The sequence below is a fragment of the Fundulus heteroclitus genome, chromosome 8 (genome assembly GCF_011125445.2).
Source record: "Fundulus heteroclitus isolate FHET01 chromosome 8, MU-UCD_Fhet_4.1, whole genome shotgun sequence".
NCBI lineage: Eukaryota > Metazoa > Chordata > Actinopteri > Cyprinodontiformes > Fundulidae > Fundulus > Fundulus heteroclitus.
The window spans coordinates 8204288-8220134 of NC_046368.1; the positions used below are offsets into that span (position 1 = coordinate 8204288).

Here is a 15847-nt window from a genome sequence, read left to right on the forward strand (position 1 = left end):
GATGTGAAGTATTTGTAGGTTCCAGACGCGGACTCTGAAACACAGCCCAGTCCATCGTGAGACCACTATCAGGGACGGTGACATACAGGAAGTGACCTGCCGTAATAACAATCACAGGGTTTTAATATAATCTTAGCTTTTTTCCCCCTCTGAAACCAGAAACACCCAAAGCTCCACCAGGCGATAATTTATTCCGGACCAATTATGAATTAGTTAAGGATTTAAACTGTGGAAAATCCAGAAGAATCAAAGCAGTCATGGCTTTAAAAGTGAAATCGTAAATAAAAAAAAAAGATGCACCTGATGCTGAATTGTTTGAGTGATCTCTGCCTGGACCTTTCTGAGGATCAATTCTTGAGATGTTCTCCTGATTTGTTCTGATCCATTTCAGTGTGGAAAATGATCTCAGGTCCCAATCACACACACCCTCTTCGAAGTCACAGCGGTTGTAACCACCTAGAGAAAATAAAGGAATCCCAATAAATGATGACTCTGATGTTGGAGATTTCTCAGTTTTAAACCTGCTCTTATCTTGTGTAATTATTGCAAAAACGTCAAAAATAATAATTTCTTTTTAAAAACACTATCCTCATTTGGCCTTCATTAATGAGTTATTTTAAAAATATGTCGTCTTTATGCAGTCATCACTACTGTCATTATTCATGTTTTTTTTTTTGTCCTTGGAATTTCGCACACCACTTTATAAAGATGGACGATATAAACACTGAACAAAAGGTTTATTTTTGTTTTCTTTTTATTATTCATGACCTGAATCATTTGTAAAAAAATTATCCTTCACTCCTTTAGTGACCTGTAGCATTTTGACCAATTTTATTTGTGTCCAGTATGAGCTTCTCCTGCTGTGGGACTCTGTCCAACTGATTAAATATTATATTAGAATGGAAAATGCAAGTTCATAACAATTGGAATATATTAGGGAAAATCTATTTCACAGCAAACAGTCCTTGGTGATAAGAATATTATGACGATACATTCATAATTGTTCCGCCTAAATCAACCTGTTTTCTCACCTTTTAAGCTTCTAGGAAAGGGAGAAGCAAAGCAGGGAGTCTGACAATCACACCTGAATACATCTAAAAGCGAACAAGTCATGTTTCTTTGAGTCGGTCTGCAGCACATTTTGTGCTGCAGACCGACTCAAAGTTATGCAAAAGAAAATGACACGTGGTTTTTAAATCTTTTACAATAAAAAGATCAAAGGTGGATAGAGGACTTGTATTAATTTTCTTTTAATCCCATAAATATAATCCAGTGTGACCAGTTGCAAAAGTAAATCCACAAATGAATTTAATATGAGTATAAATACAGCTCAAAAGGAGCACAGGAAACAAAGAATAAGCTGCCCTGGTCACATGAGGGCAGACTTTTTGTTCATATGCAAAAGCTTGGTGGTGATAACATAATGGGATGCTTTTCTTCAGCAAGGAAGGAAAGCTGGTAAGACATGATTAGAGGATGGATGGAGCCAATACCAGAAGAACAATCCTAAACATACAGAAAGAGCTACAATGAAAAGGCTCATTTTTATCTGTTAGAAAGGCCTAGTTAAAGTCCAGACATAAATCAAATCGAGGATTTGTGGCAGGCCTTGAAAATAATATTCCTAGGTCTTCTGCGTCCAATCTGGCTGAACCGTGTTTTAAAGAAGAATAAACAAACGTTTCAGTTTGTAGATGTACGGTGGAGAAAAAAAAAACAAAATGGTAGCTCTGCAAAGCTCCCTTCTAGGAAAGGGAGAAACAAAGCAGGGAGTCTGACAATCGCACCTGAATACATCTAAAAGGGAACAAGTCATGTTTCTTTCCATGTTTTAAAATAATCAGCAGCGAGCCATTTGTTTTTCCTTGGCTTCAGACCAATTGTGAGGCGGTCTCATTTCTTACTGCAGGGCTCCTCGTCGCTGCCGTCGCCACAGTCATCGGTGCCGTCGCAGAGCTGCCGCTGCTCCACGCAGCCCCCGCTGCCACACGGCACCGTCCCCTCTGAGCAGTCGGTCCCAGGGGGGGGCACTGCAGGGTTCAACGAGAAGAGACAAACCCATGAGCGGTGAATCACAGCAGCACCTCATGGTTTCATGCTTTGATTTGTCAGGACTTTAGGTAAGTCAGTCTGGAGCAGGTGAAGCATGAGAGACTCACGGGGCAGAGCGCAGTCTAGAAACTCCAGCTGATCTACGGCTACGTCTCCTTTTTGTCCCTCCGAGCGCGCCGAGTGAAGACGGATACGAAACGGGGAGGAGATGCGGCCCAGAAAGACGGTGGCTTCCCTCCAGCTACGAATGCTCGAGGCCTCAGGGCGCCACACGACGGCCTCCTGAGAGCCCTGGTGAAGGACTGACGCCCACAGAGGAGTGCATCCCAGTCCTGTGTGACCTGTGGTTAAAGTGACAAATTCATATTTTAACAGAACTGAATCAGTGTTATCAAAAAGATGAATCCTGTCGTCTAGTGCCTGGTAAAGATGTGCCTCATTATCCTATGTTTGAAATTCTCTGGCAGAGATCACCAATTTTTCAATAGTCCTTTAGACGAGAAACAAAACAAAACACCAAAGAGCTCCACTGCAAAAACGGAATAAAAAAAAAAGGAACATTTTCTTATAATGAGTATATCTGTCCTCGATTTGAGTGGTTAAGTAAGATTATCTGCCAATGGAATAAGATTTTTGCACTTAAAATAGGAACAATCCATCTCCTTCATCTTACTTCAAGTGCAGGATGTCTAATTATCTAAGAATACTCATTCTATTGGCAGATAATCTTATTTACCTGCTCAAATCTAGGACAAAAACACAACTTTTAAGAACATTTTACTTATTTTTAGGTCTGTTTTTGCAGTGTCCACCATACCTAATCGTGGGCATTAGACGCTTTTCTTCATATCCAGTCATTGTTTTATGTCTGATCCACTGCGGGCGTCTTTTCCCATAAAGTTCAACTTTAGTCTCACCTGACCAACGCACTCCGTTCTAACTTGGTCTTTATAATTGTTGTACATCAAGGCTCTATTCTCTTCACACTCCTTTTCAATGTCTACATGCTCCCTCGCCTTAAAATAGGGAGTACAACAACCTCTCTTACTCTGCGTATGCAGACGAATAATGAATTTATACGTCGCCACAGTCCATAACGAGTCAAAATTTCTTCCATCTTTGGTCCCGAATAATTAACCAAAAACGATGACGATAAAACTGAGATCAGCACTCAAATAGACTCCATGAGGCTAAAGCATGTCTCCAAGAAATCTAGATTTTATAGTCTCAACACATAAATGCTCTGTTTGAGGGCCCGGGTTCGAGTCCTGGCCTGTGGACCTGTGTTGCGTGTCTCTCTCCCCCCCGCCCCCCCCCCCCCCCCCCCCCCCCCCCCCCCCCCCCATCTCTTAACCCCTTTTCCTGTGAGCTAACGTTCTAATAAAGGAGACGTGTGTATATTTGGATGAATGAACCATCCATTTTACCCCATTTAATGCACTAGAATTAGGCTAGATTTATTGAAATCCTTCATTTTTTAAACAATCCCAATGGAGTAAAAAAAAAATATCTGGTTTTAAAGCTTTTCACAGATCCAGGAAGCCAAATACAGTGGAGGAGGCTTTAAGCGTTGCTTGTTAGCGGTCATGTTGGCTTTTAGCTGTTACCTGAGTCCCACAGGAAGTATCTGAGGCGCAGACGACACGTTGGTGAAGAGTGTTTTATCTCCGGGGAGATTAAAACTGAACTCTGAAGAGACTCTGCCCCCACTGCACTCACTGACATGAACCAGCCTGTACGACGGGAGACAATAAATGTTGTAAATAAAGCCATAAAGATTGCGGTTTAGTGCAAAAGCCAGCCAGTTTAATACAGGCCACTGGAAAATTTGTTTAAGCTTTATTACCATCAGACACTGTTTTGCAAGATGGAAGTTTACACAATCTTTAATCAGTGTTTATGTAAAATAACTACATTTGATTTGCAGAGACTGAATATGAGGCATTGCATCAAAGTAAGGCTGGGCGATGTAGCCAAAACTTAAAACACAATATATTTCTTACATTTTGCTCCATACAATATAATTATGATACCGATATAAACTAAATAAAAGCCTCAGAAAGACCCACAACAGATGTACAAACTCAGGACAAAAACTTGTTTGCATGTTTAGAAAACTCCTCCAATGTAACATTTTAGAAATATTTGCTTTAAAAAAAGAAAACACATAAAATGACATAGTGTGACACAAAGCGACAAATGCTGTAACCATAGACTGTAATGTTTATTGAAATATTACAAATGTCATATCACCTTTAATGAATAAAGTTAAATCGCAATATGTATTGATACTGAATTATTGTCCACTGCTACATTAACACGTTTTCTCCTTTTAATCATCACTTTTTTAATGTTTGAAATAATTTACAGCTTTTAGTTAAGTTGTCACGTTCTATAAAGTCATAATGTTGTATAAACAGCAACATACTTTGGATACAGAGCCATTGAAAAGTATTGTAGCTCTCAAACATTTTGTGCTGCAGACCGACTCAAAGTTAGGCAAAAGAAAATGTCACGTGGTTTTCAAATCTTTTACAATAAAAAGATGAAAGGTGGAAAGAGGACTTGTATTAATTTTCTTTTAATCTCGTAAATATAATCCAGTGTGACCAGTTGCAACAGTAAGTCCACACATGAATTTGATATGAGTATTAATACAGCTCAAAAGGAGCACAGGAAATGAGGAATAAGCTGCCCTGGCCGACTTTTTGTTCATATGCAAAAGCTTGGTGGTGATAGCATAATGCTGAGGGGATGCTTTTCTTCAGCAAGGAGATTCAGTTTGTAGATGTACGGTGGAGAAATAAACCCAAAATGGTAGCTCTGCAAAGCGTAGACTGAGGCCTCGTTTAAATGAAAATGTTTTTTGGTGAAAATGTTTAACTTTTAATATGTTTCTCTACAACGAAGTGACGCACGCTTTCTATAATTCTTTCTCGCCTTTTTAAGCAGGGAGTGTTTGCACGCGTCCGCATGTTGTTTAATTTTCAAAGATCATATCGCCTACTAGTGGCGTGGCAAGAAAGCTGAGCCGTTTTAAACGTTACTACTGGTGATGTGTGCACGGAGATCGTAAATGAAATGGAAAAACAACAAAAATGTTTAAATGATCTTGGAGGTCCTCAATACAAACACACGCCACACCTTTCAGATTTGTATTTGTAAAACAATTTTGAAAACCATGTATCATTAAACGTCATTTGACAATAATGCACTACTTTATGTTTGCCGATCATGTAAAAAGCTAAAAAAAAAAAAAAATGACATAAAAGTTTCTGATTGCTGTGTGAGAGTAAAAGTTGACAAGGATTATGGCCAGAGTATTCTTTAGACTGGCTGCCCGTTTTTTTTATCGTATTTAGATTTAAAGATTCTCGTATTAACTTATAAAGTTTTAAATAGGTTAGCTCCCCCTTATCTCCGGGACCTTTTAAAATTTCAGTCTGTGTCCAGAACCCTACGATCAAATAATCAGCTGCTACTGACAGTTTTCCTCCTCGCACCCCGACTTAAGAGGAAAGAGGATCAGGCTTTTTCTGCTGTTGCTCCTATTCTATGGAACAATTTACCAAATTAGATCTGCCCACAGCCTGAACCATTTTAAATCACTTCTCAAAACTCATTTTTATTCTTTGGCATTTATTTGAAGCAGTGTTTTCCATGTTTTTTTTCAATGTTTTTATCAATTTGTGTTGTTGTCGTTCTTGTACAGCACTTTGGTGCAGTTTTACACCTGTGTTTAAAGTGCTAAATAAATATATTTGACATTGACAAATTAAGTAGATTTAGATATGGGATATCCAAATTAAAGACATTACACAAAAATTAAAAAAATGCATTTGAATGTCTTGAGTCAACGTCGTCTGCAAATTAAAAATCATGACTTAAAATACAATTTTTGTGATTTACACTAATTTTTAAACACTTGTTTGATAAAGATGGCCCAAATGTCTTCAGCAAGCTTATAGAGTCTGTGTTTTGTACAAATAGAAGAAAATAGGGTTTTACACCTGTAGCTGTGCCGGTGGTGTAGTCAGAAGACGGTCCGCTGTCCGGCAGCCGGTCCCCGCTCTGATCTCTCTGCCACGTGTATGATCCACCAGAGGATTCGATTGTCCATCCACAAACTCCGTCATCCTCAAAGTCACACTCAAATGACTTTCCAGAGTAGCCTCGAGAAAGGTTAGTTAAAAAAAACAAATTTATCAGATACATCAGATAGCTTTAAAAAGAATCTGAATCAGTCAGTTGCAGAATAACTCCTTATTTAAACTCACCACAGTTTTGCTCATCAGCACAGTCAGAACAATCGCACACAAAGTCACATTTCCCTTCAGGAGTGTCACACCGTGAAGGCCAGGAGGCATAAACTGCATAATAATAAAAAATAACCTTTGTCATTTCGTCATTAGCTGCTTATATCACTTCAACAAGTTTAAAAAAGTTTAAACATATTCTCCTTACAAGAAAGTTAATTTTGCTAATCTTGGCAGAGATGTTACCAAACACCATGATGATAGAAAAGATAGTTTAAGTTCTCAAACTTCCACCTTGTCATGACTTCACATTTCCCACATGTCACTCTGTGTTTACCACCACAGTTCCAGCACTTTTCCTGCATCTACTGCCACCTACTGGATGTGTAAATATGTCCTTCACCTACTGTATTCTATATATTAGTTTTGTACTTTGTAAAAAATCAAAACAATGCTTTATTTATAATCCTCATTTCCTCCCTTTCCCCCTCTGTTCCTCATATTCCTTTTAGACTCCACTCTTTCTGGCTCCTCTTCTTCATCCCCAAGTTCTTAGAGGTTGCGAAAACCCTGGAGGTGTGCATTACCGCCACCATCTGGTTGGAGTGGGGTTCTTAATAGTTACGTAACGCAAGTGTGTGTATGTATGGAGGGAAATTTGTCCTTTATTATTCAATCAAACAAAAAGTAATTTTAATCAAAACGTGTGATCAAAACGAAAACAAATGCAAAACAAATTTCCCTCAATATATATAGTAAAAATAAATAATAATCTAATTCTATTATTCCTTTTTATATTAATCTATATGTTTGCTCTGTAGGTCAATTTACAATGTGCCTGTTGTGTTAAGCCTTTATTTAATCTTTTCAAATTCTAACCTAAATCCCCTTCCATTCTTATATTTCAGACATACCAATATAACAAGTTCCAGAAACCCGGGGCTGACCCCAGCAACTTGAACAATTTCCGAACAATTTCTAACCTCCCTTTCAAAATTTTTTGAAAAAACAGTTGCTTCTCAAATTCATGACCACCTCGCCCACAATAGTCTCTATGAACAGTTCCATTCTGGCCTCCATCCCCTCCATAGTACCGAAACAGCTCTTATTAAATGACCACCTCATGGCTGCGCATTCTGGATTACTAACAATCCTCATCCTCCTGGACCTGAGTGCGGCTTTTGACACCATCTCCCACACCATCCTTATTGACCGACTAGCTTCCGTTGGATTATCTTACACACCCTTGCATTGGTTTAAATCATATCTTTCTGGCCGTACTCAGTTTGTACAACTCAAAATTTTCAGATCCCACTTTGCCCCCTTTTCCTCTGGTGTTCCCCAAGGCTCTGTCCTTGGACCCCTTTTGTTCATTATTTACCTTCCCCCTCTTTGCCATATTTGTCGTAAACATAACATCCAGTTCCATTGCTATGCAGATGACACCCAGCTCTACTTATCCACCAAACATCCCTCCCTCCCACCTCCCTATCAAATTGACTTCAGGAAATCAGATCCTGGTTCTCATTAAACTTTCTCAAGCTTAATAGTGACAAAACTGAACTCCTTCTAATTTGCACCAAATCCATCCTCTCCAAAATAAATGACTTCTCCATCGATAATTCATCTGTGTCTCCATCCCCTCAAGTTAAAAGTCTGGGTGTCATCCTAGATCGCACTCTGTCATTTCAGTCCCACATTAATAATATCACTCAGTCAGCATATTTTCATTTACGTAACATCTCTCGCTTACGTCATTTATAAAATCCTTCTCCTTACATTTAAAGCTACCAATAATCTTGCCCCCAAGTATCTCACCGAGCTCCTTCATATCAAGATACCCACTCGCTCTCTCAGGTCCTCTTCTTCCATTCAGCTCATCCTTCCACATGCTCGTCTGCTTATCATGGGGTGTAGAGCTTTCCGTCATTCAGCCCCATGTCTTTGGAACTCTCTGCCCCACTACATTCAACACTCCACGTCCATAACTACTTTTAAAACTCACTTAAAAACTAATATTTTTAGACAGCCTTACTCTCTGTAATTTTTTTAATTTAATCTCATTGTAAGGGTCCCATCCTTACTCCTGTTGTTTTTTATTTTACGCCTGCTCATTGTTGATTCAATGTTTGTTGGATTCAGTGTTTTATTGTTGATTCTGTAAGGTTGACCTTGAGTGTTGAGAAAGGCGCCTATAAATAAAATGCATTTTTATCATTATTATTATTGTTACTGTTTTCATCCTCCCAACAGTTTCACATCTCCTTTTTGGATTTGAAAAATATAATGAAGTATAGTTGTAAACAGGTCCAGTATGCTCAAATCTTTCCACTGTTTCCTGCCATTTTAATCCTACAAAACCATCTTCTTCCACATCTAATCTTTTCTACAATTCTTTCTTCACTTTTTGATTGATACTTTGTTTACTCTGTAATTTACATTCATATATTGTAAACTTATTCCTCTAGTTGGTTGGATTGCAACCACTTGTGTTGTATAGCGTCAGCTACTGTACAGGAGTGTCCTGGTATTTGGCATTGTGACATGTCAATCATCTGTATATGCTGCACAGTTTTTGGTTAAACATCATAACATGAATTGCATCAGAAAAAAATATCATAATCACAAAAGTAATTGTAACAGTTGTGCTTCTGTTATGAAGTTTGTATAGAATATCCCAAATAAATCACTCCTAAAGCCTTTATCAGGATGATTTCTAAATATTTATGGCCCAGCATGATACAACAGGCTCAAAGACCAGAGAGAAATGCTCAGGTTGCCATCTGTCAAACCAAAGGTTCTTAATTATGGGTCAAGAGGTTTAAAATGCTAAATAACATTATATTGAACATTACATTTGCCATGGGAGAGCAACCCCAATGCTGTTAATATAACATTCAAGATCACACACAAAAAAAAAAATCATAAAAGCTTAAATGTCACTGAACAGGCTTTATGACGGATTATATGTATTAAAACAAAAAATACAGTTAATAAATCAAAATATAGGTTCTGATGAGGCTCATTTGCCAGATTAAAGGTGCCCTTTAAAAATAACAGCCTTTGAGCGGGTATTAAAAATACATTTAATTAAGCCCACATTTCTTAATTGAAAATGTTTTTTAATTGGTCTCATGTTATATTCTAATCTTAAATGTTGTGTTTTCATTAGCTTTAATCAACAGCAAACAGGCTTAAATCGGAGGCAACCGGAGCTTTGCTCATTACCTTAATCAAGTTCACATATTAGCTTATTTACCTTATAGCATATATGAGACTTTGTGACTTAAGTAAGTAAATTATAACTCTACACTTCTGTGGGGATTTTTCCACACTGACTAGTTTCTTCAGTCCTTTCACCTTCATGGACAATTAAGCTTCATAATGAGTATGGATATTAGCAAACTACATAAATGCCAAGTGCTAAAACTTGTTAAACGTATGTTTTTTTTTAGGGAAACTGGAGTTGGTAGTGGATACCTGGATTGTTTTGATTTTATTTTCCAAAGAAAGAACTTTCTACTGGGCTGCTTCCTGCTGTGGAACGGGTTGTTGTGTTTTTTTTCTTCCCCCAAGCATAAAAATTTCTAAATTCCTCAGCAAAATCCACAGCACACACAAACATAAGAAAGCCAGTCAGGATTTTCTCAAAAACTAAAAACAATTATTTATTAAAACAGCAATAAGCAGTTAATGTTAGAAAACATCTGGGTGTATTTAAGACGTTTTAAAGGCTGAAATTGAGATGATTAAAGCCTTTTAAAGGCTCTTAGAAACCCTGGTATTAATAATGTGGGCTCAGCTGTAACTACCAAATTGAAGATTGACCATAATTTGTGATAAATATAGTGCAATAAAGCTATGGCAACTTAATAAAGGCCTAAATCTTTCTGGATGGACAGAATCTTACTCACAACCAAACTTCTAATTTGAATTATTTGTGAAGCAAATATAAAACGTCAGCCTTGGCTCTGAGGGGAAAAACAGAACCGCGAGGGTTTCCCAATTTTATAAAAACATTTGTCTAAAAGTTCCCAAAGTTCTCAACCACCAAAACATTAGGTATAAGAGCAGTGGGACTCAACTGTTGAATTTTAATTTACTCTTACCGCACTGAAAAATCAGCAGCAACAGGAAGGTCAAGCTCTGAAAACGTGGCATCTTTTCCCCTTCGTTCACATCGGTGCCGCCTGTGGAAATTTCACTAGACGACTCTGACCTTTATATCCCAGAGATAACAAGCGGACTTTAAAATCACCGAGCATGCAACTTCTAACCATAAAACATCCGTCCATGAGAGCGGGCATCCGTTTATTGCAAAAGAGATGTGCTTGAACGTGCTGGAGGTGGACTAATATAATACATATCATATAACATGTTAAACTTAGTATTCATTAATGGAAAAGCTCCAGTATGGTTGGTTCCCACCCTGTGCAACAGCAGGTACAACTAAATGTTGGTGGTCTGTGCTCCATTCTAGCCATTCTGCAAAGTTTTCATGAAATAAAGTTTAAAATCTGCTTTCAGTTGTTCCTGTTTGTATTTGGGCTTCTTTAACACATGGCTGACATTTAGTTTATAATATATTAAATAGCAGATATTTTCTCAGCTTCTAAAGAATCTTCTTGGTTAATTTATATATATATGCACATATATACGTGTAGGTACGTATGCATGTAGGCGTATAGGTATATGTACATATATATGTTTAAATATATATATAGACCACTATGAATGTAAATAAGACATCATATGCCCATTCCTATTTCTTTTTGTATTATTTTTGATCCATTGTACATATGAAGATTCACTGTATATAACTGAATGCACCTCCCCTACTCTGCACCTTCTTGTATGAGCCGATGTGACGACTGAATTTCTCCATTGTGAGATCAATAAAGACTATCTTATCTTATCTTATCTTAATTTGCTGTTCACTTTTAAGGAATACGTTAAAGGTATTGTAGCCAGGCCATCACAGCGATTTATACTCATATCAAAGGGCAATTTGGAGGAAAAACATGCAAACTCCACATGGAAAGACCTCACACTCTTTAGAGTTTTTGAGAACTTGTTGCTTAGAGGGATAAATATTATTTCAAAAAACTTGGTTACCTTCAACAAGAAGCTCTAATCTATCAAATGAATGAATGAGCTTTGATTTAAATGGCTTTACAAGGCACACAAGATTCAATCGAAGTAATGAGGTGAACTAAATGTCTCACTCCAAATGTTAATGTGTTTTATTCTATTGAGAAGTTGAAATAAATAAAATGTTTTTTATGTAGCAGCATATAAATCCATCCTTTTCTCCAACATGAACGGCAGACTTCCTTTTTTTTTGGCGTTTGAACAAAAAATATTGTTTAAAAATATATGTTCTTCGACTTGTTGTGGGGGGACAAATCAACATTTTTCCGAGATTGGGGAGTCCAGACCCCCTGGGAAAGTTTCCTAAAATTGTTTTATTAACATAAAAAATAAAAAGCTGCAGAAAACAAAGTGGAGCGAAGATCACATAAAATAATAATTAAGCAAAAACAAAACAACAACCTCTTTTAATTGATCTTTATCACAGGAGTTCAACTCTTTTTCAAGAACAAAACTTGATGTGTAACACTATTAACATTTTTTCCTCCAACAATCTCTAATAATGCCATAATATTCAAGACTCCATTAAAAAAAAAAAACTTTATTTTGATTTTGAACTTTAAGGTGTAAAAAACCTCAGGTGATGATGTATTTAAATGAGTTTTAAAGTCATACAATGATAGTTCAGCAGTTTTAGTTCCTGATGCAGTAAACAGTTGATGAAAACAAAAAACTTGTATCTTCTAATTTTCTTCTCTCACGGTCAGTTTGTCTTACAATCCATTTATCAGGGTGTCAACAGGTTTCCAGTCAGACAGAATGGCAGCTCTGTCCTGTCAGGAACTTGGTTCACTGCAGTCCAGAACAACAAGCACGGCTCGGACCTATGTCAGTAGCCTTCATTATCCCAGGTCACCTGGTAGTCTGGGTACTGATCCTTCAGTTTCTCTGTGGTCACCGCGTGGTTCGCTCTTCCATATCCCTGCGGCAACAAGTGGAACATTAAACAACCACAATGGAGACAAAAATTATTTAGTTAAAGCAGAACACTGTGAGGCTTTACTCAGCCGGTCTCTCCTTACAATGGAGTATCCGTACACATGGATCTTCTTGACATCCGGCTCATGTTTTATCCTGCCTCCGCCGATACACTCGCAGTCCAGCAGGCCTCCTCCTTCCAGCTCGGCTGACACCTTATCGTAGATGTCGCCTGAGACAAGAGAGGGAGATTCAGGAGAGCTGTGAGAATTTCCTGCAGTAAATACTGACTAGGGCTGGGCGATATGGATTAAAAAATAAATCTCCGATTTTATCATACCAAATCCGATTAATCGATTTTTTTCCTCCTTTTTGTTTCATAAAAAGAAATTATTTTAAAACGTTGCTTTTATGTCAAGCATTTCGTCAGGGAGTTGACCTGAATTCAAAGTGCAACTAAAAACAAGCTGTGAAACATGCAAAACAAGATGGCAGCCGTGCCATTATAAACAATGAAAATATAACAAAACATTTGCTGCTAGTGCTATTACACATTGAGCTAAGAACAGGCTTCACTGCACTTGTGAACTTCAAACTAAGTTAAACAAAAAGTAAATAACTAAATGAAGTACCTCGTATTATGGTAAAAAAAAGTTTCCGTTTAACAATATTTTGACAATATATTTGCCTAAACATATATTCAGCATTACAAGCTGTTCTCTTCATGGAAACCCAATGAGTGTATTGGCAAAATAAAATCCAGATTTTCCAAAAATTAAATCTGAAAAGAATTGTAAATTCGAATTAATCGATTAAATCGATTTATCGCCCAGCCCTAATACTGAGTGGATAATATTAAACTTAGACATATATTTATTAAGCAAAACTTAACAGGAACCTATTAGGTTGCTGAAGAGAAACAAAAGTTGAATAGAATAAAATATGTGAAACAACTATAAGCCTTACGAAAGCCCTCACCATCAGCCGTGCTTTTTACATCATGTATTTTTCTATCATGTTACAATTTTTTTTGCACATTGCCCTCCGATTTGCTGTCATCACATCCTTCCTTTCCGAGCACATCGGCTGGTTTTGGTTGGGAAGTTGACGCTGCTCCGTCATGCAGCACGGCTGAATGGCGCTACAAAGGTGGTCACTTAAGGAGCTTGTTCAGTGTTTATATTTTAAAACAGAACCGCACAAAGATTACTTTGCATCCTTACCCCTTTTCCATTAAAAGCCCGAGATTTTGGTAAACCAATGTCTAGGGCTTTTTGGGTTTCCATTTGCTAAGGGCTATTTATGCAAAATGAGTTAATGACGTGTGGTGAAGTTGTGAGGAAAACTGCAGTACCACTCCGCTCCAGTGAGCGGCAGCAAATAGAAAGCATAGGTCAAAGTAAATGTGAGTACACCTTGTATCCTCACATTTTGTTTGACAAAAGCGGCAAAAATCGTTCACTGGAGAGTTTGGTCGATGGCACGACATTTTTCGCGGACTACAAATGACAAAAAACATTTTTTTTTTTTTTTACATCACACCCGTAATTCTGTGGTTTGTTCTAAACTGCTGACGCCGACCATGTTAGTCCCGCCTTTAAAATCAGGCTCTACCAGTTCCTTTCCAGACTGATAAGCAGTCGATATGGCATAAGTTAGTCTGGCTGGCTAGGCTAATTCAACATGGCGTTTTTTTAAACCATCTGTTTGAAAAAGGACACACTTTTGACGAAAATGAGGAGAACAGATGGTTTGAAAGAGGGGTGAAAGAAGCCATCTTGGTCAAAAGAGAAAAGCCATCACTAAGCACTAAACTCCCCGGTGTTTACAGCTCGGTCCTCCAAAGAGATTACATCAGCATCTCGTCATGATTCAGGTGACCAAGTAAGTTACTCCACTTTATAGTGCAGACTTTACAATGCTGCACTATAACTGCAATAACTTGTGCGTAATTACTATTTAATACCCTGCGCAATATCCTGTGCAAAAATCCTGTTAAATAAGTGACTTTCAGCTGTTATAGTTATCTCACTACCTCACTGTTGTTCTTTACCTGGTATCACTTTAATGTACAATGTCAAATCCATATATAAGTCACCTTAAATGTACATAAATCATCTTAAATCTCTGCTTTCTTTATTTCTTTTCTCTCTCTCGATCCACTGTATATATGTGGACGCACTGTATATACCTCATGCACCTTTTCCTCCTTTTGGCACCTTATTTTGATTATTGAGCCGATGTGACACGTGACTTTCTCCACTGTGAGATCAATAAAGTCTATCTTATCTTATATTAAAACTGTCAGTTAAGGGTTAAAAAAAAGAAAAAGAAAATTCATTAAGAGCTTATTTTGTACAAAGAGAACTAAAGTGTAGGTAGTTTAATAGACAATAGGAAGATTTGCGGACACATTATAGGAGGAAAATTCATAGGACAAAATAAAGGAGGAACCCTGGTTGTGTGCCCCCGGTTTCAGAACATTTTGGACCCACCGTGGTACTCAGCCCAGGCGTATCCTCGGACTATGTCTATCTCCGAGTCGTCTCCCTCCTCTCGGCTGTGAACCCGGATCAGGACGTATTTAAACACCCCAGAAGGGTCGATGTCTACCCGCGGTATGTTGGCCATGAGAGCCGCCGCTTTGGTCTGGGAGCACATCTCCAAACTCTTCAGCAAAGCGAGCAGCACAGCAAGCAGCAGACCCAAAGTTCGGCCTTTCTCATCAAACTCCAGCCCCGGTGCTCGGCGAGGAAAACTTTCGACGGACTGTTGGGATTTTAGTCGTACGTTACAGGAGAAAATAGCCAAAAAAGAAAGAGGTTTCTCTGCTGTCAAACCAGCGTCGCCATGATGCTGCTAGTTAAAAGCAGGTTCACTTCCGGTTTTGATTTTCAAAACAAAGCCATCTTTAAAGCTTTAACTCCTGAACGAGTAATCTAAACTACATGGTCACCGTGACAAATAGTTTTTACAAATTTAATTTATGAATGGTTTCTAAATATTGTATTACAAAGTTGAGAAAAAAACATTCATCTTTTAGTCCGCTTTTATTCTGAAGGTTAATTGGTCTTGTCAAGAAGCTGCCGTAGACGTCACACTGGCTTCCCCCTGTCTGGTAGACACGATACGTCAAAGCGTCCGCCATATTGTGAGTGGCATCTTCGTCTTAAAAAGTAGGATTTATGGTTTAAAGCAGCGCTAAAGTTTGCGTTAAAATAACGGATTTATAGCGTTTATATAAAATAAGAAAGTGTTAAGCATTTGTGTTAAAATGATTCCTTATTCTAGTTATCACTGAGTCAAAGATTAATATCTATTCAACAGCTATACTTATTCTTCCAGGGTCTTGTTAGGGCTTTTTCTTATCTCCAGCAGCCTTGAGTAAAAACAGTGGGATTTAAATGAATTCAGTCTGCACATGAAACTCAACGTCTTAAAATTACCTTATTTCACATTTCGTTTGGCCA

At 37.9% G+C, this 15847-nt stretch overlaps 2 protein-coding genes across 2 annotated transcripts in view; both read right to left on the reverse strand.

The window, feature by feature from the left end:
- mamdc4 (MAM domain containing 4) overlaps positions 1–10990 on the reverse strand; it is a 27136-nt gene extending 16146 nt beyond the window's left edge. Inside the window, exons 1-8 of the mRNA XM_036140058.1 lie at positions 10418–10990; positions 6330–6422; positions 6063–6224; positions 3660–3785; positions 2160–2393; positions 1905–2030; positions 301–456; positions 1–96 (exon numbers count right to left, since the gene is read on the reverse strand). The exon at positions 1–96 is cut by the window's left edge and continues 8 nt beyond it. Of these exons, the coding sequence (XP_035995951.1) occupies positions 1–96; positions 301–456; positions 1905–2030; positions 2160–2393; positions 3660–3785; positions 6063–6224; positions 6330–6422; positions 10418–10469 (1045 nt within the window). The 5' untranslated portion in view covers positions 10470–10990. The remainder of the gene's footprint in view (positions 97–300; positions 457–1904; positions 2031–2159; positions 2394–3659; positions 3786–6062; positions 6225–6329; positions 6423–10417) is intronic.
- Positions 10991–11866: 876 nt separating this feature from the next.
- Positions 11867–15256, reverse strand: phpt1 (phosphohistidine phosphatase 1). The gene is made up of 3 exons (XM_036140059.1): positions 14873–15256; positions 12482–12609; positions 11867–12381 (listed from the first exon to the last, which is right to left on the reverse strand). The coding sequence occupies exons 1-3, from the start codon at positions 15036–15038 to the stop codon at positions 12289–12291; spliced, it is 387 nt and encodes a 128-aa protein (XP_035995952.1). The 5' UTR covers positions 15039–15256; the 3' UTR covers positions 11867–12288.
- Between the last annotated feature and the right edge of the window lie 591 nt (positions 15257–15847).

Bases quoted from the DNA above. Each gene is read 5' to 3' on its own strand.
- phpt1 (XM_036140059.1), bottom strand. From the start codon at position 15,038: ATGTGCTCCCAGACCAAAGCGGCGGCTCTCATGGCCAACATACCGCGG. The intron at 12,610-14,872 runs GTGGGTCCAAAA...CTCTTGTCTCAG, and splicing joins CGCCTGGGCTGAGTACCACG to GCGACATCTACGATAAGGTG. The intron at 12,382-12,481 runs GTAAGGAGAGAC...TTGTTGCCGCAG, and splicing joins ATGTGTACGGATACTCCATT to GGATATGGAAGAGCGAACCA.